The sequence below is a fragment of the Choloepus didactylus genome, chromosome 16 (assembly GCF_015220235.1).
Source record: "Choloepus didactylus isolate mChoDid1 chromosome 16, mChoDid1.pri, whole genome shotgun sequence".
Classification (NCBI taxonomy): Eukaryota; Metazoa; Chordata; class Mammalia; order Pilosa; family Megalonychidae; genus Choloepus; species Choloepus didactylus.
This window is the reverse complement of record NC_051322.1, coordinates 44,711,123-44,737,146: the sequence shown is the minus strand read 5'-3', so window position 1 is coordinate 44,737,146 and position 26,024 is coordinate 44,711,123. Positions and strand designations below refer to the sequence as shown.

Sequence of the window (26,024 nt, the reverse complement as noted above, 5' to 3'; positions counted from 1 at the left end):
ATATTGTATTTTTGTTTGTAATTCCTACAGGATCTAAAAGTAATGCTAAATTGGTGGTTTGGAACCTAATGTATAGCCATGTATAAGACCAATGGTATCTTTAAGACCCATGGTAACTAGAAAGAAAACATCAGAGAATATGCAAATTCACAGAGACAAAAAACAGAGTACAGGTTACCAGGAATTGGGAGCAGGAGAATGGCAAGTTAATGCATAATGCCTATAGGGTTTCTGTCTGTGGAGGTGGGAAAATTTTGGAAATGGAAGGTGGTGAGGGTACCACAATATTGTGAATGTGATTAACCCCACTGAACGGAGGGGTTGAGGTGTTTTATGTTATGTTTATGTGCCCACAATTTTAAAAAGAAGAAAGGGCAGCTAAAGAGACAATGACAATAAATGCAGTACATGATCCTGATCGGGATCTAGCAGGGTAGGAGAAAAGGCTCAAAGGGACATTATTGGGACATCTGAAAAACTTGGAATATAGGCTTTAAACTTTGTATCAATGTTAAATTTCTTGAACTGGATAACTGCACTTAAGGTGGTTACATAAGTGTTCAAGGAACATGATGTATACAACCTACACTTAAGTGTTCAGAGGATGGATGCATGATGGATGGATAGCAAGACAGAGAGACAGAATGGAAGATAGGGCAAATGTGGGGGAGGGAAGGGGTATGTTGGAGTTCTCTGTGTGGGGTTTGTATTATCTTTGTAGTTGTCCTGTAAGTTTGAAAGTATTTCAGAATAAAAGGTTAAGAAAAGTAAAGGAAAGAATTGTTTTATGTGAATAAATGAGATAAAAGCTCATCTTGTCACAATCTGAACTAAATTCTTTATCAGATAAAGTAGCCATGATCATCACATATTGATTACCTACTGGGGTGTAAAAGTTGTGTTTTATGCAAATTTGTATCTAATTCTAAAACCTTTTAGAAAATCTGTTTTTGAGGTAATAGGTTCCTGAATCAAAATAATGGATATAAAAGATGATATAAATTGTGTAAAAGAATTCTTGGGCACTAATGTGATATGTTGGAACATAGAGAAAATGGACCCTCGTATTTCTAGCTTGAATGATTGGGCAAGTTGTGGGATTATAAATAACAGGGATTCCTGGAGTTACAGAGGAATTTTTTGGAGGAATGATAATGTGGTTTTATATAGCAATTCTCAGGATAGGTAGGGTGGCAAAGGCATAATAAAATGTTGGGATGAGGAACTATTAGCATTAAAAGGTTTCGCATGAACTGAGTTTGAGATTTTGGTGCAATAGCCAGATGGAGGTGACAAGCAATCAGGTGACAATGCAGATTTTCACTGCTTTTGAGCCTGCTAGGTGCTGGACTCTGAATTTGGTGTGTTGTTGTATTGTCTTGTATATATCTCAGCATAGGACTGACATTATACCCCAGTTAGGTTTGGAACTGAGCTTAGAGGGTTTGGGTAACTTGGATTTAAACCCAGATATTTCTTATGCCCAAGCTCAGTTCTTATTCCTGGCCTGGAGATAGTGTGGTTTTTCATGGATCTGGACTTGTTATAGTGCCTTATTAAAATATTGGAATAAGCCAAGCTCAAAGCTCTTTGACTAGAAAACACCCTCCTGAAGTCTCCTAAGAAGTCATTAGAGTCGTTACCAAAAATAATGTCCCTTATCTTGTTAATGGTGTCCACAGGGAGTTGGGAAATTGTTTTAAATTATTAGGCAAAGTTATGCTTCTTGAACTAAATACAAATCCTAGAAGTACAACTTGGAAAAATGAAAGCAATAAGAATATAAACACCACCCCCCCCATATACACACTCTGAAACACATTTAATAAAAGCAGTGAGTAAGACTTTTAAACCAACAAATTTAGATAGCCAGAATAGTGATTTTTATTCCCCAATGTATAGCTTTTACTTGGGGAATTTGAGATTGTTTTATAACAGTACCAGGGAAAGTTTAGAATGATTTGTGTATGTGTATATGTCTGTCTAGTTAACCTCTCTCACTCCTTATGTTTTCATTATTCATTGACCCTTAGATACGTAATATGGAGACAAATCAGTGTCTGGATAACATGGCTAGAAAAGAGAATGAAAAAGTTGGAATATTTAACTGTCATGGTATGGGAGGTAATCAGGTGAGTATCTTAGTAAAGCTTTAGGGGGGATAATTTTCAGATTTGCTTTTACCTTTTGCTCTTTTTATCCCATCACATCATTCACGAAATAGTTTCCTACCTGTAAAAAGAAAATAATAAAGAACTTTAGGTGAAGGGAGCATTAAATCCTAATGATTATTTTAAATGAAACATTTATAAAAGACTCCTTATGAGAGTACTTACACTGCTGAGCATGAGATTTATTTTGCCCTTTTTAGTCAAATAGGTGACGACAGCTCTCATCAGTATACTCAGAGTATACATAGAACTGAAGGTCATTTTAACTTTCCTCTGTGTAAACTTAGTGGTAGCTTTTCTGATTCATTTTATTCAGAGAATAAACATTTAACAAGTTTTATTTCTTTCGCTACTGCTTTAATAAAGTTCAAAAATCAACTGTCTAAAAATAGTTGTTTATTCCATGCCAGATTATTGGGTTATAAAATGCTAATTTCTTTTTTACTGTGAAAGCTTATATATGTGCATTTTTGTTTATCAGGTTTTTTCTTACACTGCCAACAAAGAAATTAGAACAGATGACCTTTGCTTGGATGTTTCTAAACTTAATGGCCCAGTCACAATGCTCAAATGCCACCACCTTAAAGGCAACCAACTGTGGGAGTATGACCCAGTGGTAAGTTATCCGTTGCCTACAGAAATAAAACCATGTGTATCATTGGATATATGTATGTACTTTATAACTACAGAAATGAATTCTTGTGGATATGAATATGGATCAAACTGTTCTAATACTCTAAAAATTGACTGATGGAAAAATAATTTAAATAAAATAAACATGTTCTACATTTCCTGGCACTTAAATTAGTCTTGCAAAATCATAGGTACCATCATTCCCTGGGTCCTTATTATTGAGTAGCCACTCTTCTCTCTGTATGTCCTCAGCCTCTGAGGCTTAGATGGGAGGAATGGAGCAATAAGTGGGCTTTTTAAATAAGAAAATTAAACACTTAGCTGACAGGTGAGTTTTAACTGATAAAATTCTCTGACATATGATTTCTCCATGATGTATATAAAACAAAAATTTTATATTTATGTTCTTTGTTTTCCTTGGGAGCCTATCTCTTTCCACCCAACATGTATGGTGCATGGAGATACTTAAATATTAGTTCAATCAAAGCATCTCTAATAAACCTCTTTCCTTTTCATCTGTAGCCAATATCTCAGCTTGTACTTTTGACTCTGCAGTTCTGGAACCAGAACTAGCCTCTTCAGTATCTCTTTTTCTTCTGCTTACAAGCACAACCAGTTTTCTTTCTTGTCTTAGGAAAAACGTTTGTTCCTACTTGACTTTCTACATGCCATCTGACATTTCTCCTGCTTTGTGAAAAGGGGTGTGAACGGCTGGCACACATGCCTCTGGCTCTCCAGCAGTGGCTCTCATCGTTGCCTGACACTGTACAGAAATAGCTCCTGAATGCAAAGCCAGGCACTCTCCAGTCTCTCTTTATTTCTGAATTTCTCTGCAATATTTACTATTGCCAAACTGGTGATTTAAAAAAAAAAAAAAATCACCTTGGCTTTAGATGCACTAAAATTTATCCTCTCTTAGCTTTCTCTCTGTTCCTTTTATCTACTTGGCTCCCTCTGCTTCCCCATTCTACCCCTTAAATGGAAGTGTTGTCCAAAGTTATGACATCATCTGGCTTTTCTCCCTATAATGTGTCATATACAAACCCTGATCTACTTCAGTCATCAACCTGTTGTTCCCTAAACATACCCTGTAGTTTCCCATTTCACATCTAAGATCATAAAATTCCCTCTACCTAACAAATTTTACCCATTCTTGAGAGCTCGGCTTTGACACTACTTTGATGAATCCCAGCCAGAAATTAGCTCTCTCTGTCCTAAATTATTTATAATCCTCTCTGACCCATGTCGTGTTTGTGCTTCTTTGTATATATCTACCAGTCTTTTCTCCACTATTGTATTGTTAGATCTTAAGAGATTGTATTTTATGGTTCCTGGGATTTCCTTCACAAACTTTAGTAAAAATAATATTAAATATAATATACTACTAGCTCAGTGAATATGGCCTTTGAAATGACCTGAATATTATGTTGCAGGAGTTCCCATAGTGGGCGCTATTGCCATTTTGAGTGTTTCTGCCCCACTCATTACAGGATGTATAGCCTCTCTGTCTTCAGACAGTAAATGCCAATAGTACCCTACAGTCATCAAGATAACAAAAAAAAATAAAAAGAAACCATAAATGTTAAAGCTTGCCACTTTAAGTTCATTGGAAAATGACAGTATATTGATTAGGCAATTCTAAACTTACATATAACTTAAAGAGGGGTTTATCTGTCTTACATAATAATTCTGGAGGCAAGTGGCTTCTGTGTGAATCCAGTGGCACAGTGACGCCAGGGCTACTATCTCTGCAATTCTCTTGGCTTTTCCCTATGTCCACAAGGTGGCTTATGCAGCCCTCACCATCACACCCCACCTCAAGGCAGGAAGAAAGGAGAAGGAAGAATGTTAGTTACGTAACCACATATATTGCTCTGTATCAGGAAAGCAAAAGCTTTTCCTCGAGCCCTCTTAGCAGACTCTGCTTGTGTTTCATGAGCCAGAACTTTGTCCCATAGTGACCCCAGCTGCAAGGGAGGTCGGGAAAGAAGCATGTGGTTTTCCAGTCTTTATGGTGTGAGGTGGCAAGGGGAAAAGAGGTTGGGAATGATTCTTGAGCAGCCAATCTGCAGTCTACCACAACAGGTATTCCAAAAGTAAATGATTAGAAATACAAGAAGTTAGAGATGGTTTGGGTATTTAGAAAGGACTAATTGAGTATAAAGCTTTAAAACTTCTGGGTTCCTTCACTAGGTTACTTTGATTAGAGACCAAACCTTTTTCTTCCCTGAGCTAAAACTTATAGCACAGACTGGGTTCTCTCAGAAACAGAGTTCCGTGTTCAGGATGTTTATTAGGAAGCATCCTTTGGATTGGTACCTGTGAAAGTGAAAGGGAGAAGGCAGAAATGGGCAGAGGGAGAATTCAAGCTGCAGTCGGGCCCGACAGCATGAACCAGCTGCATAGGGAGCTCTGGAGCACAATGGCCAGAGTTGTCCTGCTCCATCAGTTGAAACCATAGCGATCTGGAAAAGTAACAATATTTATGTCATTATCTGTAAGATCAACTTAAAATCATGAAATCTTAGAGCCCTAGAAAAAAACCCCAGATAGAAATGGATCACCCAAGGTCACAGAGCAGGTGAATGGTGTAACTAGATCTGAAACATAGTCGGTCCTTGGTCCAGGGTTCTTTCTACTATTTTTGATTAAACATGCATTCATATATCTTTAAGTCTTGTTTGTTATATATTGAATAGAGGTTAAATGTGACACCAGATTCTTTTGCTTTGACTACTTTTAGCTGTCCTTTCTGGAATAAAATAATAGAGATTAGGGGCAAGTGTTGAGCAGATTATTTTTTCTAGGTTGTAGGGGCAATGATGAATTACAGCTTTTATCCTCCCCTTCAAAGGCTGTAATTCTGGATGTGTCACTTGTTTGTCTAGTTCCTCTGTGTGGAGCCTGGTCTTATGAGTGCTGGGATGCCAGGGCCTGCACGTCACGAGCCACAGCACTCTGCACCTACTCTTCTTAGCCAGAGCTGCGTCAGGAACGGGCTCTCAACCACATTCCAGGACTCCGAGAGAGCTGTTAGTCTCCCAAAATCACAGACATTTTCAGTCTTAATTTTCAAGTCTTACCCAGCACTTGGACAATAATCTTTCTATGAGCTTATTTTAATGAATATAGATAAGTGAAATATAAGTTTTTTAGGAATTGGTTATCCATTCATCTGTTGATGGGCAGTTTGGTTGCTTCTACCTTTTGGCTATCTCCTTTGTATTTTAAGTAGTTTATGTTGCAAAGAAAAAAGTCACCTTTTCTACCGAGAGGAATTTAATAATCACCAAATGATGGTTGGGGCTTTTTATTTTTTTTTCCCATTTTCATGTTAAGATTTTTTTCTGTCACTTTCAGAAATTAACCCTGCAGCATGTGAACAGTAATCAGTGCCTGGATAAAGCCACGGAAGAGGATAGCCAGGTGCCCAGCATTAGAGACTGCAACGGAAGCCGGTCCCAGCAGTGGCTTCTTAGAAACGTCACCCTTCCAGAAATATTCTGAGACCAGATTTACAAAAAAAAGGAAAAAATAAGAATTGACTGGGCTACCTCAGCACACATTTTCTGCCACATTCTTAAGTAGCAAAAAAGGAAACGTGCTTTCCTGCTCTGCAGGATGTAAGGTTTATCAGCCATTAAAACTTAGACTCCTCTAGCTTTTCAGTAGCTGTGAACCAGCCTTCCTGTCCGAGGATGTGAAACTACATACCAGTGAGACTGTGCACACTGATGTTTACAAGATGGAAAGTGTCTTTCTTCAAGAATTGTAAAGAATATTCAAATAATGAAACAATCAACAAAATGTGCTTTCTGGAGAGCTGCACTTTTTATGGTTTGCTCACACATCAGTTATTTCTGAATGTGCTATAATGATGAAGAGATTTCCAAGATTTTTTTTTTCCTGATTTGAACTGGTTAGTATGTTAATATTGATATAAAAATAAATGAAAAAGAACTGGAACCAGATTCAAAATCATGAAAACAACATTTTTACAATTTAAAAAACTATATTAAACAGGGTTTAAAGAAAATTAAATCAGAACTGAAAAGTACAATTTGTTATAGTATAGTATCAAATTTCTATATAGATTTTATACCTCAGTGGGGAAAAATTGATTCCAATGACAGTCATGTCATTGATAGTCATGGATGCTTTTTTTTTTCCTTGGGGTGCTGAAATTGAGCTGGAAAAAAAAAAAGGCTCTGAGCATAGTTTTAATTTCTTCAGTTTTTAAAAAATTTTATTTGGTTTGTGGGCTGTTAGAATTCTAATTTTTTATGGCTTTCTAAAAAATGGAGGTCTAACAATGTCTGGTCTCAACTGAACAAGTTTGATATCTTAGTTGCTCTTGGGTCAACTGGCTTGTAGACTTTCACACTCAAAAAAATTTTATTTTTAATTTCTTAACTTGATTCAAGTCATTATGCTTAATACCCAAGATTCATACTACTGTACTACAGATTTGTTTTCACAGCAATAAATTTTCAATTCTTTGTTTATGATTCCACTCAACAGAAGGCCTACAGAAGAGATTTATTATTTGGCTATTTTGAGACAATTTATTTGATGGTTTTTTGGACAACCTTTTACACTCCATACTCAGATGTACTTCATTGTCAAGTGCATATTTAGGTTAGATTCTTGAATTGTAACGTTGATCTGCTTTTTTTTTTTTAATAGAATTTGAAAATGTTTAATTGGCATTTCTTAATGAGTTAGCCAAAGAAGTGCAGCTATTACTCCATTATTGCTAGTCCTGCATTTCTTCCCTAAATTCCACTTAGGTTAAATCAGTTTTCTTTTTTTTTTCTGATCTTTAATGCCACAAAATAACATCAGTATCAATTAAAAGTTAATCTTTTAATCTTATAAAAAGAAAACCTTAGTTTGACATTTTTTCTTGATGTGTAAAGCAGTCCATCAGCAAAAGTGCATATATTTTCCTTCCTATTTGTAAGATTGTATTTAATGGTATTCTTTTCTCTGATTATCAGAGACTCTCACTGCAGGCAGTGCTATTTCTTGTGCCTAAGAATGGTTCTGAAAGTTGACTCACTAATGATAACCTGCCAAGTTAAGTGTACACAAGGTTTCTCGTACCCTGTTCAATAATTGACATCAAGGACATGTAGATGATTTAAAGAGAGGATATAAATACAGAATGCATCAAGTCTGTCCCCAAGATATTTGAAATGAAGCAGGTGCTAGATGGAAAATTCTTTCCTATTCCATGAGCTGTGTTAGTTCTATATTCACCAGGCCTAATGCTTCAGTAAACCCAATGTCTAATCAATAAATTATTTTCATGCTCAGAAGTTTCAGGTTTTTGTACTCTAGTTTAGCTTGGACTTATTCTTTAATGTAAGAAAGCTTAATAGAAATGTGATTTAACTTTTTATTTTTTTTTTTTAATGGGGGATGAGTGGTTTTGATTCATGGGTACTTTTACAACCTGGTAGATAATCCCATTGCCTTTATTTTTCTAATTAAAGAATTCTTAAAAACTTTGAAAATATAAAACATTCTTGAATAGTTCTGCTTTACATTGGTCTTATTTGAAGTTAAAACTGGTCTTATTTGAAATAAAAACGCTAAAAGGACTTAGCTTTAAATAAGCTAGTCCTTACTGCTATTTGTAGACCAGACAATGTGCTAATCACTTATAAATCAAGTTGGAAAGAAAAGAATGAATGAAAAAGAAAGTAAAGGAAGAAAAGATGGACTTATCGTTTAACAATGATGAATTCTCAAATGTGACAGTTACGGATAATTTGAATCTTACAAAGCTGACTATACTTGCTCTCCTTTGGTAGCCCTTTGAAGTTGTTGGAATTTACAGTGTGTCTTTACCTGGCCCCAATCTCATTCCATTTTAAGATGTCTTTCTCTTCTAATTGGCATTCTTGAAAAATTGTACTTTTTTTTACCATTCTGCAAATGAAGGGCATCAAAACGCTCATTTCCCTATTCTACATTCAGCTGGAAGACAACAAACAGTTCCTCTCTGTAAGAATTTAGTACACTCCTCAAAGCCAAGGTCTTTTCCAAGATTTAACTTCAAAGTTACATATTTTTCAGAAGAGAAGGAAATTCAAGAGGTAGTGTTTGAGTTGATGACTGTGTAAAATGATATCCAAAAAGTAAGTGATTTTTTTGCTCTGTTTGCAAAATTCCTTGTTTCCAGTTATATGACACTCCTTCCAATTCTCTGATTTCTTGAAGATTACCAGAAATTCAATATATAGCTGTCAGTAAATCTATGAAAACTAATGGTTTTTCAGGATATGAGGCCAATATACAAAAGTCAGTTTTATGTCTACACACTAGCAACAAATGATTGAAAATTAAAATTTAAAATATATCATTTACAATAGCATTAAAGAAGTCTACAATAGCATTAAAGAAGTTTTAATACCTAGGAATAAAATTAAAAGATTACAAAACTTCTACCCTGAAAATTACAAAACATTGTTGAGAGAAATTAAAGTACACCACAATAAATAGAGAGGACTCATAGATTAAAGACTGCATAATGTTAAGAAGTCAGTTTTCCACAAATTGATGTGTGGCTTCAACAAAATCAAAATCTCACCAAACTTTCTTGTAGAAATGACAAATATATAGAAATGCAGCAAACCTAGAATAGCCAAGATAATCTTGAAGAAGAAGTTGGAGACTTATGCTATCCAATTTCAAAACTTGGTCTAAAGTTACAGTAATTAAGAGTGTGGTTCCAGATGTAAGAGATAGAATAGAGTCCAGAAACAGACCCACATATATATGGTCATTGCTTTCAACAAAAGCATCTAAAAAGTTCAATGGAGGAAAGTTTTTTCATTTGAGTCTGAAATAACTGGGTATCTGTATGGGAAAAAATCTGACCTGGACATCTTCACACCATGCAGTTTATTCAAAATAGATCACAGACCTAAATGTGAAAGGCCAAATAATAAATCTCCTAGAAGACAATATAGAATACCTTCATGATCTTGGAGTAGGCAAAGACATCTTTGCTTTAGGACACAAAAGGCATTCATCATAAAAGAAAAAAAACTGATTTTCATCAAAACTGAATGTATCTCATCAAAAAGATAGTGTTAAAATGAAAAGGTAAGCCACAAATGGGAGAAAATAAAGGACGCTTAGAACCCGTGTGTTCCAGTCTGCTAATGCTGCCATTATGCAAAATACCAGAAATGGATTGGCTTTTATAAAGGGGGTTTATTTGGTTACAGATTTACAGTCCTAAGGCCATAAAAGTGTCCAAATCAAGGCAACAACAAGAGGACACCTTCACTGAAGAATAACTGATGGCATCTGGAACACCTCTATTAGCTGGGAATGCACATGGCTGGCATCTGCTGGTCCTTTGCTCCCAGGTTGCATTACTTTCAGCTTCTAATTCCAGTGGCTTTCTCTCTAAATATCTAGGAGTCCTCTCTTAACTTCTCTGGGCTTCATCTCTTAGCTTAGCATCTCCAAACATCTTTCTGTCTGCACCTCTAAGCATCAGCAAGCATCTGGGTCTGTTTCAGCTCTTAGCTTCTCTCTTAAATATTCCAGTGAACTAATCAAGACCCACCCTGAATGGGCGGGGTCCACAGCGCCATTGAAATAATTTAATCAGAGTTCTCAACCACAGTGGAGTGGATCACATCTCCATGAAAACAGAATTTCCACCCAACAAGATTGGGTTACAAGATCTTGGCTTTTCTGGGGTCCATAACAGTTTGAAACTGGCATACCATGGGAAGAGCAAGCCAATATGAAAATGAGTAAATGTCTTCAGTAGGCACTTCAGAGATGATATCCAAATACACAACTACATAGGGAAAAGTGTTCACCATAAGCCATAAGGGAATGCAACATGAAGCCACAAGGAAATACTACAACATATCCCCAGAATGGTGGGAATGTGGAGCAGCTGGTGGGAATGTAAATCACCTTAAGAAAGTTTGCCAATTTCTTGTGAAGGCAAACACACACCTACCCTATGATTCAACGAATGCACTTTAGACATAAAATGAGTGCATATCCCATGATAAGATTCATATAAGAATATTCAAAGCAGCTTTATAGAACCCCAAAACTTGACTACCTAAATACCCATCAATAAGTTAATGGATAATCAAGTAATGATGCACAATGGAATACTATCTACAATTAAAAAAAAATTGCTGACAAAAACAATACGGATAAATCTTTAAAAACATTGTTGGCCAAGGAAAAGTAGACACAAAAGAGTATATCCTTTCTCATTCCATTTATATCATATTCAAGAGCAGGTGAAACCAATTTAGGGTGGTTACCTCAGGGGAGTACAGACTGAAAAAGGGACATGAGAGAACTTTCTGGAGTGATGGAAACGTTCCATATATTGATTTAGATAATGGTAACATATCTATATATTTTTTTCTGGTTTTTAAGATGTCTGCACTTTTATTTACTCTTTTAATTTTATCGTGGTAACATATCATATATATAGCATAATGCTTCCCATTTTAAGTGCATAATTGATATTATATTCGCAATGTTGTGCTACCATCACCATCGATTACCAAAACATTTTCATTACCCCAAAAAGAAATTGTGTACCTATTAAGCAATAACTCTTCCATTCCACAGCAGCCCCCATCCCCAGCAACTGATAACCTTTAATCTACTTTCTGTCTCTATGAATTTGTTTATTCTAGGTATTTCAGATAAGTGGAATCATACAATATTTGTCCTTTTGTGTCAGCTTTATTTTACTTAGCATAATGTTTTCAAGATGCATCCATGTTATAGTGTGTATTAGAACTTCATTCCAATGTATATACCACATTTTGTTTACATATTCATCTATTGATGGATAATTTCCACCTTTGGGCAACTGCAAATAATACTGCTACGAACATCTAAGAGTTTTATGTTTTCAGTTCTTATATTTAGGTTCTTGATCCATTTTGATTTAGTTTTTTTATACGGTGTGAAGTAAGCCTGTACTTTCATTTTTACTCTTTTAGTAACACGTTTGATTGACATACAATTCACATACTATATATTTTATCCATTTAAAGGGCATAAATCAGTGGCTTTTAGTATATGCAAAGACTTGTGCAACATCACAATCAATTTTAAAACATTGTCATTACTCCTACAAGAAGCCCCCCTTACCCCTCAATTCCCTCACCCTAGCAACCAGTAATCTACTTTACTGTCTCTAGATTTGCCTATTGTGGACATTTCAAAGTAGATTTCAGAGCAAAGAATATTAGCAGGGATAAAAAAGGCCATTTCATAATAATAAAGGGGCCAATTTATCAAAAGAACTTAATGACCCTCAATGGTTATGCAGCTAATAACAGAGCTTCAGTATACATGAAGCAAAGAACTGCTGGAACTGCATAATCCACAATTATAATAGTATTTCCTACACCCCTTTCTCAATAATCAATAGAACAAGTAGACATAAAATCAGAAAGGATATAGAAGACTTGAATATCATTGACCAACTTAACCTAATTGACATTTCTAGAACAGCACACATATTCAAGTACAAAAGAACACTTATGAAGATAGATCATATTCTGGCCCATAAAACAAGCCTCAAGAAATTTAAAAGAATATGAATCAAAGTATGTACACTGACCACAATAAATTTAAATCAGAAAACAAAGATCTCTGAAAAATCCCAATTGTTTGGAAACGAAACAGCACACTTCTAAATAACCCATCCTTAAAAGAAGAAATAAAAGGGATAATTGGAAGGTACTTTGAACCAAATAAAAATGAAGGCACAACATATCAGAATATGTGAGATGCTGCTGAACTGGCTCTTAAGAGGAAATTTTCTAGCACTGAAGTACTATATTAGAAAAGAAAAATGCCCTCAAACCAGTGATCTCAGATTCCATCTTTAAAAAAAAACAAGAAAAAGAAGAAATTAAGGCCAACGTAAGTCAAATAAAGAAAATAAAAATCAGAGCAGAAATCAATGAAATAGAAAACAGAACACTAAAGAAAAATCTATGAAACCAAAAGTTGGTTCTTTGAGAAGATCAACAACATCGATGAACCTCTAGACAGTCCAATCAGGAAAAAAAGACAAGACACAAATTACCAGTATCAGGAATGAAACAGGTGACATCATTACAGAGTCTATAGATACTAAAAAGATAAGAAGAACATGATATGAATAATTTTATAAGTGTGAATTTAACAATTTAGATGAATGGACAAATTTCATGAAAACAGATAATCTGAATAGTCTGATATCTACTAAAACAATTGAAATTGTAGTTAAAATCTTCCTGAAATGAAAACTCCAGCCCACTTGGCCCTGCAGAGGACCAGCTCTACGATGGCACTATGGCTACCCTGCAAGTCTCCACACAGCCATGTGGGCAAGGCTCAATCATAGTCTGGCCCACATCTTGGCAGAATGCCTTGCTGTCACCCCAGGAACATAGAAAGATAGGCAGTCTTGTGAGAAGCTGTCATAAGTTTGCTTCTGCTTCTCATCTGCCTCTATCTTATGGAAAACTTCCACAAAGCAATTTTTTCATGTGCTTCTGTGGTTCTGGTGAGGCATGAGACTTTCCAACTCACACCCCTCCACCCTGCTAGGGTATGGCTACAGACTATAAACCATATGGCTGTAGTTCCATGATAGAGTAACTCACTCTGCTTGTGATGTCTAGTATCTGGCCCATCCAGTTTAGTAACATCCTGTGAGGCTAGGGACACAAGGAGCTGATACTGTGCCAATCTTGCTTTTTCTGTCTCTGCAAGTAATTAATTGAATATTTATCTGGGTTTGTTGCCTCCTTACTGGACGAACCTATGTAAGTACAGCAAGCCAACCTAGTAGGTACCACTGAGCTGCTGCTTAGGAACCACTTGACCATTTGACAGGCTTCACTAGAGAATCCTATCAAACTTTTAAGAAAAAAATAATCCTAATTCTCATAAGCTCTTCCAGAAAATTAAAAATGACCAACTCATTCTAAAAGGCCAGCATTACCCAGATATCAAAACCAGACAAAGGCATTATTACAGAAGGAAATGATAGATTAATATCCCTCATGATCATAGAAGTAAAAATTCTAATCAAAATATTAGCAAATAAATAATATATAAAAAAGAGAATACCTCATAATCAAGTAGGAGATATCCTGTGCTCTTAGAATTGGCTTAAAACATTTGAAAATCAGTGTAGTAATATACCATATTAAAAAACTAAAAAAGCAAAACCATGTGATTATTTTAATGGCTAGAGAAAGAGTATTCAACAAAATCCAATTAAAAACTCTCATCAAACCATGAGCAGAAGGGAAATTCCTCAACCTGATACTGAGCATGTGTGAGAAAATCTATAGCTAACATCATACTTAACGGTCGGGAACAAGACTAGGATATCTACTCTCACCACCCCTATTTAACACTGTATTGGATATTCTAGCAACAGGAATGGATATATGGAAAAAAAGCGAATGGCATCCAGATTGGAAAGGACGAAGTTAAAACTATCTTTATTCACAGATAATATGATCATCTATAATAGAAAATACAATGGTTATCTACAACAAGCTGCTAGAACTCATACATGAGTTTAGTTAGGTTGCAGTATACATGATCAATAAAAAATCTGTTTCTATATACTATCAATGAACAATCAGAAATTGAAACAGAAAAAGCCATGTACAATAGCATAAAAAATATGAAATAGGTATAAATCTGACAAAATACGTGGAAGACCTATAAACAGAAAACTCCAAAATATTGCTAAAAGAGATTAAAGACAACCTAAATACATGAGATATATACTTTGTTCATGTATGGGAAGACTGAATACTGTAAATATGGCAATTGATCTGTAAATTCAACATGATTCCAATAAAAATCCCAGCAAACTTTTGTGTAAAAATGGACAAGGTGATTTTAAAATTTGAATGGAAATGCAAAGAACCAAAACAACTTTGGAAAAAACGCAAAGTTGGGGTCTAATGCTACCTGATTTCAAGACATTATAAAACTACAGTAAAGTAAAACAGCATGGTAAGATAGATTGATGAATAGTCATGAAAAAGATCCACACATACATGGACAACTGATTTTCGAAAAAAGTACAAAGGCAAATGGCACTGGAACAGTTGAATATCCACATTTTAAAAATGAACTTTGATTCATTCCCCAGTATAAATAAAATTTAACTCAAAATGGATCACAGACCATAAATTGATAAATTCTACTTCATCAACCATGGTGTTGTCTGTATTAATAGTTCATGTGCTTTTCTGCCATCTATATACTTTCGGTGAAGTGTCTGTTCAAATTTTTAGATCATTTTTAGTTGGGTTGTTTGTTTTCTTGTTACTGAATTTTGAGACTTCTTTATATATTCTGAATTCAAATCCTTGATCAGAAATATGCTTTGTAAGTATTCTCTTCCAGTATATGCTTGTCTTTTCTTTCTCTTAACAGGGTCTTTACAAGAGTTCTAAATTTTGATGAAGTTCAATTTATCAATTTATTCTTTTATGAATTGTGTTTTGGCATTATATCTAAGAAATCTTTGCCTAACCCAAGAGCAAAAAGAATTTCTCTTGTTTTCTTCTAAAAGTATAATTTTATGTTTTAAAATTCTTCTAAACCTGAAACTCAGAGCTCAAAGTCGGCAGATATGAATGTCAGTATTAGCACATACAGCAACTGTCAAACAAACAAACAAAAAAGCTGAAAAAGAGCCCAGACTTCAATTAGAGATATGAATGAAGCAAATCTGGTTAAGATTAGGGCATATCAGGCCGAAGTGCACAATCAATTGCCCACAGTACCATCATACAGTTGTATATCCATCACCACAACTAGTCTTTTTTCAATTTTTAGAACATCTTCTTTACTCCAGGAAAGAAATAAAGACAAAAAAAAAGGAAACTCAAATCCGCCCATAACCCTAACCATCCATCCCCCTTCATTATTGACTCATAGTATTGGTATAGTACATTTGTAACTGTTGGTGAAAGATTGTTAAAATACTACTAACTGTAGTATATAGTTTGCAACAGGTATATATATTTTTTTCCTATATGCCCCTCTATTATTGACTTCTGGTTATAGTGTCATACATTTGTTCTACTTCATGAAAGAGATTTCTAATATTTGTAGAGTTAATCATGGACATTGCCCATCACAAGATTCACTGTTTTATAAAATCCCATCTTTTAACCTCCAACTTTCCTTCTAGTGACATATGTAACTCTGAGCTTCCCCTTTCCACCACATTCACACACCATTCAGTACTGTTAGTTATTCTCATAATGTGCTACCATCACCTCTGTCCAACTAGTTGAACATTCTGCTCATGATAAGCAACCGCTCCCCATTCTTTAGCCTCATTCTATATCCTGGTAACATATATTTCATGTATAAATTTACATATTATAATTAGTTCATATCAGTGAGACACTGCAATATTTGTCCATATGTGTCTGACTTACTTCACTCAAGTGCCCTCAAGGTTTCTTCATCAACCTGTTTTTTTTTTTTAAGCTGGTTTTGTTCACGGTACACCATACATTCCATCCTAAGTAAACAATTGATGGTTTCCTATATAGTCACATATTTATGTATTCACCACCATCACCACTATCTATATAGGGACATCTCTATTTCTTTCACAAAGAAGGAGGAAGAGTCAAAGAAGGTAGACAGACAAAAGAAAAAGAACAAAGAGGAAAAACATGACAGCTAGGAAGCAACAAAAGGAAAGACAGAATTAAACTAAATAGAATAGTCAGACAACATCACCAATGCCAAGAGTCCTGTACCCTCCCTTATGTCCCTGTCTTATAGGCATTTAGCTTTGGTATATTGCTTCTGTTACATTAAAGGAAGCATAATACAATGTTTCTGTTAACTCTAGTCTCTAGTTTGCATTGATTGTATTTTTCCCCCAATTCCACCCAATTTTTAACACCTTGCAGGGTTGACATTCGTTTCTACCTCATGTAAAAACATACTTGAACATTTTATCACAATTGTTTAGCACTTTGGGTTTCACTGAGTTATACAGTCCCAGTCTTTATCTTTCCTCTTTCCTTCTGGTGTCCCACATGCTCCTAACCTTCTTTTTTCAACCATACTCACAGTCATCTTTGTTCAGTGTACTTCCATTGCTGTGCTACCATCACCCAAAATTGTGTTTCAAACCTCTCACTCCTGTCTTTTCTTATCTGTCTGTTGTGCTCCCTTTAGTATTTTCTGTAGAGCAGGTATCTTGTTCACAAACTCTGTCATTGTTTGTAAGAGAATACTTTCAACTCACCCTCATATTTGAAGGATAGTTTTGCCAGATATAGGATTCTTGGTTGACGGTTTTTCTTTCAGTATCTTATATATACTGACATATATATACACACACACACACACATACATATATATATATATACACATACACTTTCAGTATCTTATATACCATTACCTTCTTGCCTCCATGGTTTCTACTGAGAAATCCACACATAGTCTTATCAAGTTTCCTTTATATGTGACGGATTGCTTTTCTCTTGCTGCCTTCAGGATTCTCTCTTTGTCTTTGACGTTTAATAATCTGATTATTAAGTGTCTTGGCGTAGGCCTATTCAGATATATTCTGTTGGGGTACACTGCGCTCCTTGGATCTGTAATTTTATGTCTTTCATAAGAGATGGAAATTGTTATTGATTATTTCCTCTATTACTGCTTCTGCCCATTTTCCCTTCTCTTCTCCTTCTGGGACACCCATGACACGTACTTTCATGCATTTCCTATTGTCAATTCCCTGAGACATTGCTCATATTTTTCCATTCTTTTCCCTATCTGTTCTTTTGTGTGTAGGATTTCAGTTGTCTTGTTCTCCAGTTCCTGAGTGTTTTCTTCTGCCTCTTGAGATCTGCTATTGTATGTCTCCATTGTGTCTTTCATCTCTTGTGTTGTGCCTTTCATTTCCATAGATTATGCCAGTTGTTTTTCCAAACTTTTGATTTCTACCTTATGTTTGCCCAGTGTTTTCTTTATGGCTTTTGTCTCTCGTTATATCTTTGCTGAACTTGTTGATTTGGTTTTTGATTTGATTAAGCATATTTCTTTGAAAATCTTTAACAGATTGTTTCATTAAAGTGAAACAATATCTCAACTGTATCTTGATTGAGGCATAAATTTGTTCCTTTTACTAGGCCTTATCTTCATTTTTCCTAGTATAGATTGTAGTTTTCTGTTGTCTAGGCATCTGGTTTCCTTGGGTACTGCAGTCAGATTTTCCCAGACCAGAACGTGTTCAGGTCTCAGAATGGGATTATTCAAGGCGTATCTTAGAAGAATGACAGACTTTTCTGTGAGGTTTCCCGTTGCTGTGCTTTTCCTAATTTGCCCAGAAGGTGGCACCTGTCAGCCTGTCCCTCCCAACTGGTGTAAGCAGATGCGGCCTCCTTTGTTTCTGTTTTGGCTGTTTTCCCCAGGCTCTGAGGTCTGGTTCTGAAGGGAAAGCTGGACCCCACCTCCTTACTCTTAAGGAAGATATACCCCCCCTAGGGAGTTATCATCAGCATTTGAATAGTCTGACTCTTATCTCCACCGCTGTCTGGGTCAGAGGGCTGCGAACTGAAAATGGCTGGCTGTAGCTCTCTCCTCTGAGCCCCTCAGGCTGAGAGAGAGAAAAAGGGACAGAAAGCCCCCTTTTAGAGTCAGTACGCTGTCCCCCCCCCCCCCAGTTTCACTCATCGGCCAGAGGTAACACCTGGTCTTCTGGGCTTCCCCTCCAAGGACATATGAGTCCGCTGGTTCTTTAAGATCAGTCATCAATAAAAGCCTCTGTCTGCTTGTTGGGGGTTTGTAGCTTGTATTCAGAAGTCCACATTTGTTAATTAAAACCCCCGATGGAGCTCAGCTGAGCTACATTCGCTCGCTTGGAGAGTGCTGCTAGTTTCTACCATAGTGAGGTTTTGCCATTCAGCCTGCAGTGGGGGGAGGGCCTCCCCCCGTTTCTGCAGTTTTTACTTACAGATTTTATGCTGCAATCTCAGGCATTCCTCATGGTTGTCCCCCAGCAGTTACTCCAGATTATTTACTAGTTGTTCCTGGTTGTTTACTAGTTGATCCAGGGGGCCAAATAACTGCCATTCCTCTCTGTGCTGCCATTTTGCTGCCTCTCCCCTATATACTATTTTAAAATTAAAAATATACTTAAGATTTATGCATTTTACAGTGCGTAAATTATACCTCAGTAAAGTGCTGGGAAAAATTATGAAGGAATTTACATTTCTGACATCAGAGTTTTGTAAAAAGCCTTCCACTGCTACAAAACATCCAAAGTCTGAATAAACGTCAATAAACATATTTGTAAGTGAAAGGCCAAGCTCACAAGAAAATGTAGAAAATCCTCCAGGGTCAGAAAAGAAATGAAAAACAATACATAAACCACAGTAGTAACTATTAAATATGGAAGCTGTTATTCTCCTGGGAACAAAAAGTTACTACCCAGAGTCTGGGGAATGGGAACTTAAGCTTTGAACCTGAACAAACTTGGGGAATTAATTAAAGATCCCTTCACGAAGTTGGGATATTCAAAGGAATTATACCTGCAAGTGAAAGGGTGCGTTAGGAAGATTCTGCCTTCCTGTAAAGGAACCTAAGGAGAATCTGATGACTATCCCCTTTCCAGGTAGTAAATAATGATGGTCATGATGATGCCACCCCTGCAATCACAGGCCTGCTTTCTCAAAGAGGTTTAAAACTACAGTAAAGAAATCCACAGATCAAGACAATACGTGAATCTAGATTTGTAGCACTTGCTGGAAACCATTAGAATAAAACAGCCTCACTCCAGGACCCTGCACTCCCCTGCCAATTAAATTCAAATATGAAGTCACTATCAAAATGAGGAAATGAGCCACCAAGTGTGACTGTTAAGAGAAAAACACATTTAATTCTGGTTCCCAGTAATGTGAGAGTAGTTTGTATCAGACTAATCTTCCTGTCATAATTTAGCCAGTAACTTGGACCAGGAAGGAGAAAATGTCTTAAGCAACTCCAAGTGTGATTTGCGAAAGAGAGAAAATATAGGAGACATGACCCCTTATAAAGGAAAACTTCACTGGGTAGAATCACATTTATATGGCTTTTACCTAGCGAGCACTCCCCAACATACACCACACTGGAGTTACAGTTCATGCAGAAAGGGACAATTTTATTAGGCCAAAGGATTAGAAGTCATATTTGGAAGCAAAGAGATTGGCTGAAAATTGAAGGAGGAAATCACAAACAGAAGGGAGCCATAAAAGGGGGAACTCCAAATCTGCATAGAAACTTTTCTCAAATCCTTGGCTGACTCAACTGAGTGTGCATGGGATGAGAATCAAAAAGCCCAGGGGGAACAACCACTAGAAGGGAGAAAGATTTGAGCAGAGATTTCAACAGCTTCCCAGAACTGAGAACACTAGAGATTGCAGTTCAAATTCTTGACACTGAAACACAAGAAGGGCCATGCTTAGGAGTAAGGACTGTTTCTCACAACTTGGGGCTATTCTTAGGACCAAGGACAAAACGGAAATAGACCGAACCTAATACAGCCTAAAACCAGGCCTCGGCAACATCAAGTTGATTTGTCAGTAATTTAACTGCCTGTTGGAGAAAACTCAAAAGTCTTCTGAGAAAAATAACAGAATCCAGAGTCTCTTCAATGTATCAATCATAATGTCCAATGTACAATCAAAAATTAATACATAGATAAAGAAGAAAGTGACCTTATTTTCTTAAAAAATTAATAAAAACAGACCCACTCATGACCTAGATCTTGGAATTTGCAGACAAGATTTTCAAAATACTATGTTTTTTAAATGCAATTTTTTAAAAATATATTCACATACCAGGTAATCATCCAAAGCGTACAATCAGTGGTTCATGATATCATCATATAACTGAACATGGATCACAAGTTTTTGAACAATTTCATTACTCCAAAAAAATAAAAATAAAAAGAATACCCAAAACATCCTATACCCCTTATTCCCCACCACCACCATTATGTAATTTTTTTTTGTCTTTATTTTCTTACTCATCTGTCCAGACACCAGATAAAGGGAGTGTCAGTCACAAGGTTTTCACAATTACACAGTCACACCATAAAAGCTATATAATGAAACACTCATCTTCAAGAATCAAGGCTCTCTGGGAGTGACTCTTAGGCATAATTATAAATAGCAAAGGAGAAGCTAAGCCAGGAATAATTTTCATAAGGGCAAGCCTCAAGATTGAGGGCTCAGCCTATTTAATTGGTAGATCCCAATGCTTGCTAGAATATCAGGAATTCCCTACCTGGGGAAGTTTAATATTTCTACATTTTCTCCCCATCCTCAAGGGGGATTTGCAAATACTTTTTTATTCTCTGCCCAATTTACTTTGGGATGTGCTGGAGCATCAAGCTAACCTGTACTAACCAACAAGATCTCACTCTCTATTCAAGTTTCCATGTAACTATGGTGTTAGAATAAACTGACCATACAATTTAATTAGAGAGTATGCTACAGAAAATAAAAATTTTGCACCAAATAAACATCTCTTTGGTCTCACACAGAAGTTGAGGTTTTAAAACACAGGGAGGGAGAGGCAAGATGGTGGCATAGAGAGGAGTAGAATTTAGTTAGTCCCGTGGAACAACTAATAAACAAACAACAACTAGTAAGTAATCTGGAACAACTGCTGAGGGACAACCGTGACTGTCCACACACTGTACACCAACTTGGATTGGGTGGAATGGCTGAGATTACAACACAAAATCTGTAAGTAAAAACTGCAGACCTGCACTGGGAGCCTCCTTCCCCCACAGCAGGCTGAGCTGCAGGACCTCACTGTGGGAGAAAGCAGCATTCTCGGAACTAGCGAATAAAGCTCAGCCTAGCTCCAACTGGGGTTTTAATTAACAAAAGTGGACAGCTGAATACAAGCTACAAACACAAAACCCAAAAAAGCAGCAAAGTACACTGAGGTTGCTCCCAGAAGAAAAGAGGTAGGGCTGATGGAAAAATAATTAATTTTTTAAAAAAGGGAAAATACAGAGGCCTTTAGAGACTGACCCTGCAGAGCTGGAGGACACCAGTGCCCTGGGAGAAGGAGCCTAGAGGACTGGATGCTCTATCTGACTGAAGAGCGAAGGACGGGGGATGGGGGGTGTGTGGACTGGCTCTGAAAGGGGGCTTTCTTTCCCTTTTTCTCTTTCTCAACCTGAGTGGCCATTTTCAGTTCACAGCACTTTGACCCAGACAGGGATAGAGTTACAGAGTTAGGGAGACAAAGGAGTTATTCAAATGCAGAAGATGACTCCCTAGAGGGTGAATCTTCCCTAAAAGGAAGGAGGTGGGGCCCAGCTCTAGTGCCTACCTGCCCTTCAGAACTCAGACCCAAGGGTGGGGGAGGGGAAACAGTCAAAACAGAAACAAACTAAGCTACATATTAAAGGGGCCACACCTGCTTTCACCTGTTGGTAGCAACAGGCTAACAAGGGCCACCTGCTGGGAAGGTTAGGAAAAGCACAGCAGCCAGAGGCCTCACAGAAGTCTGTCAATATTCTAAGACACACTCTCAGGGAAACCTGACTCTGAATATAGCCCCACTCTGAGACCGGAACTCGGTTGGTCTGGGAAAATCTAATTGGGGTAACCAAGGAAATCAGATACCTAGACAACAGAAAACTACAAATTACATTAGGAAAAATGAAGATATGGCAGTCAAAGGAAGAAACTTATACCTCAAAGATAGAATTGAGATATTGTTTCACTTTAATGAAACAATATATTAAAAATTTTCAAAGAAATATGCTAAATCAAATCAGAAACCAAGTCAACAAGTTCAGAGCAGATATAGCAAAAGAGATGAAGGATATAAAGTAAACACTGGGCGAACATAAGGTAGAAATCAAAAGTTTGAAGAAACTACTGACAGAATCTATGGTAATGAAAGGCCAACACAAAGATGAAAAACACAATGGAGACATAAAACTGCAGAGTTCAAGAAGCAGAAGAAAACACCCAGGAACTAGAGAACAAGACACCTGAAATACTACACACAAAGAACAGATAGAGGAGAGGCGAAGATGGCGGCAGAGAGAGGAGTGGAAGTTAGTCCCCTGGAACAACAAATAAACAATGAGGAACAACTAGTAAATAACCTGGAATAACTGCTGGGGGACAACAGTGACTGTACACACATCGTACACCAACTGGGATTAGGAGGAATGCCTCAGATCACAGCATAAAATCTGTAAGTAAAAACTGCGGAACCATGCCAGAAGCCCCCTCCCCACACAGCAGGAAAACCTTGCTGTGGCAGAAGCAGCACTCTCTGAGCAAGTGAATATACCTCAGTCCAGCTCCAACTGGGGTTTTAATTAGCAAATTGGGACTGCCCAATACAAGCTACAAATCCCCAACAAGCAGACAGAGGCTTTTAGTGATGACTGACCTTAAAGAGCCAGAAGATTCCCTTGTCCCAGGAAGCAGAGCCCAGAAGACCTTTGGCCAACAAGTGAAACTGGGGGGCTGTGTACTTGCCCTGAAAGGGGGTTTTTTGCCCCTTATTCTCTCCCTCAACCTGAGCAGCTCAGTTGAGAAAACCTCAGCCATTTTCAGTTCGCAGTGCTCTGACCCAAACAATGTTAGAGATAGCAGAGTCAGAGAGACCAAGAACCCATTCAAATACAGATGACAACTCCCTAGGTTGTATCTTCCCAAAAAGGAAGGAGGTGGTTCCCAGCTCTACTACCAGCCTTCCATTCAGAACCAGACCCCAGAGCCTGGGGGAAAACAGCCAAAACAGAAACTAAGGGGGCCACACCTCCTCATACCAGTCAGGAGCGACAGGCTAACAGGCGCCACCTGCTGGGCAGGTTAGGAAAAGCACAGCCGTTAGAGGCCTCACAGGGTGTGTCAATCTCTAAGAGACAACCTCAGGGAAACTGATACTGAATATTGCTCCCTTCTGAAACCTGTGCCTACTCTGGTCTGGGAAAATCTGAAATCTGATTGGGGTAACCAAGGAAACCAGATGCCTAGACAACAGAAAACTACAATCTATACTAAGAAAAACGAAGTTATGGCCCGGTCAAAGGAACAAACTTAAAACTCAATTAAGATAGAGTTGAGATATTGTTTTACTTTAATGAGACAATCTATTAAAATTTTTCAAAGAAATATTCTAGACCAAATCAATGAGTTCAGGGAATATATAACAAAACAGATGAAGGCTATGAAGAAAACACTGGGCAAACATAAAGTAGAAATTGAAAGTTTGAAAAACAATTGGCAGACTCTATGGAGATGAAAGGCACAACACAAGAGATGAAAGACACAATGCAGGCATACAAGAGCAGATCTCAAGAGGCAGAAGAAAACACTCAGGAACTGGAGAACAAGACAACTGAAATCCTACACACAAAAGAACAGATAGGGAAAAGAATGTAAAAATATGAGCAATGTCTCAGGGAATTGAATGACAATATGAAGTGCATGAATGTATGTGTCATGGGTGTCCCAGAAGAAGAGAAGGGAAAAGAGGCAGAAGCAATATAGAGGAAATTATCACTTAAAACTTCCCATCTCTTATGAAAGACATAAAATTACAAATCCAGAAAGTGCAGTGTACCCCAAACAGAATAGATCTGAATAAGCCTATGCCAAGCCACTTAAAAATCAGATTATCAAACATCAAAGTCAGACAGAATCCTGAAAGCAGCAAGAGAAAAGTGATCAGCCACATACAAAGGAAGCTTGATAAGACTATGTGTGGATTTCTCAGTAGAAACCATGGAGGCAAGAAGGAAGTGGGGTGATATATTTAAGATACTGAAAGAGAAAAACCACAAACCAAGAATCCTATATCCAACGAAACTATCCTTCAAATATGAGACAGAGCTTAAAATATTCTCTGACAAACAGACACTGAAAGAGTTTGTGAACAAGATACCTGCTCTACAGGAAACAATGAAGGAAGCACTGCAGACAGAAAGGAAGACAGGAGTGAGAGGTTTGGAAAACAATTTTGGGAGATAGTAGCACAGCAACATAAGTACACCAAACAAAGATGACTGTGAGTATGGTTGAAAGAGGAAGGTTGGAACCATGTGGGACACTAGAACAAAAGACAAAAGATAAAGACTGGGACATGTAACTCAGGGAAACCTAGGGTGTGCAACAATTGTAACAAAAGGTACAAATATGTTTTTACGTAAGGTAGAACAAATGACTGTCAACATTGCAAGGTGTTAAAAATTGGGTGGGATTGGGGGGGGGATAACATCAATGCAAACTAGAGACTATAACTTATGGAAACATTGTACTATGCTTCCTTTAATATAACAAAGGCAATATACCAAAGCTAAATGCATATGGGGGGTGGGGAATAGGGGAAGGGTATGGGACTCCTGGCATTGGTGATGTTGTCTGACTCTTTATTCAACTTTAGGTTAATGCTGTCTTTCCTGTTGTTGCTTTCTAGCGGTCAAGTTTTGTTTTCTTTTTGTTTTGTTTTCTCTCTTTTCTTTTTCTTTTGTCTCTCTGCCTTCTTTGACTCTTCCTCCTTCTTTGTGGAAAAAATGGAGATGTCCTTACATAGGTAGTGGCGATGGTGCTGAATACACAAATACTTGACTATACAGAGAACCAACAATTGTATACTCAGGTTGGAATGTATGGTGTGTGAACAAAACCATCTTAAAAGAAATGGGTTGATGAAGAAACCTTGAGGGCACTATATTGAGTGAAATATGACAGACACATAAAGGCAAATATGGCAGAGTCTCACTGATATGAACTAATTATAATATATAAACTCATTGACATGAAATATAAGTTACCAGGATACAGAATGAGGCTAAAGAATGGGGAGAGGTTGCTTATTATGAGCAGAATGTGCAACTAGGGTGAACTTAAATGTTTGGAAATGGACAGAGGTGATGGTAGCATGTTGTGAGAATAACTAACAGTGCTGAAAGGTGTGTGAAGGTGATGGAAAGGGTAAGGTCAGAGTCACATATGTCACCAGAAGGAAAGCTGGAGGTTAAAAGATGGGAATGTGTAAAACAGTGAATCTTGTGGTGGGCAATGTCCGTGATTAACTGTACAAATATTAGAAATCTCTCTCATAAACTGGAACAAATGTATGACACTATAACTACAAGTTAATAATAGAGTACCATACAGGAAAAAA

At 37.1% G+C, this 26,024-nt stretch overlaps 1 protein-coding gene and 1 long non-coding RNA gene across 3 annotated transcripts in view; one reads left to right on the top strand and one right to left on the bottom strand.

Annotated features, from left to right (window-relative positions):
• GALNT1 (polypeptide N-acetylgalactosaminyltransferase 1) overlaps positions 1–8,122 on the top strand; it is a 169,604-nt gene extending 161,482 nt beyond the window's left edge. For both annotated transcript variants that reach the window (XM_037805653.1, XM_037805652.1), the window contains exons 10-12: positions 2,034–2,132; positions 2,653–2,787; positions 6,165–8,122. In XM_037805653.1, the coding sequence (XP_037661581.1) occupies positions 2,034–2,132; positions 2,653–2,787; positions 6,165–6,311 (381 nt within the window). In that variant the 3' untranslated portion in view covers positions 6,312–8,122. The remainder of the gene's footprint in view (positions 1–2,033; positions 2,133–2,652; positions 2,788–6,164) is intronic.
• Positions 1–26,024, bottom strand: part of LOC119511172 — a 101,143-nt gene that overhangs the window by 4,671 nt on the left and 70,448 nt on the right. The window contains exons 3-4 of the long non-coding RNA XR_005212173.1: positions 5,124–5,269; positions 2,185–2,232 (exon numbers count right to left, since the gene is read on the bottom strand). This is a non-coding gene — a long non-coding RNA (uncharacterized LOC119511172). The remainder of the gene's footprint in view (positions 1–2,184; positions 2,233–5,123; positions 5,270–26,024) is intronic.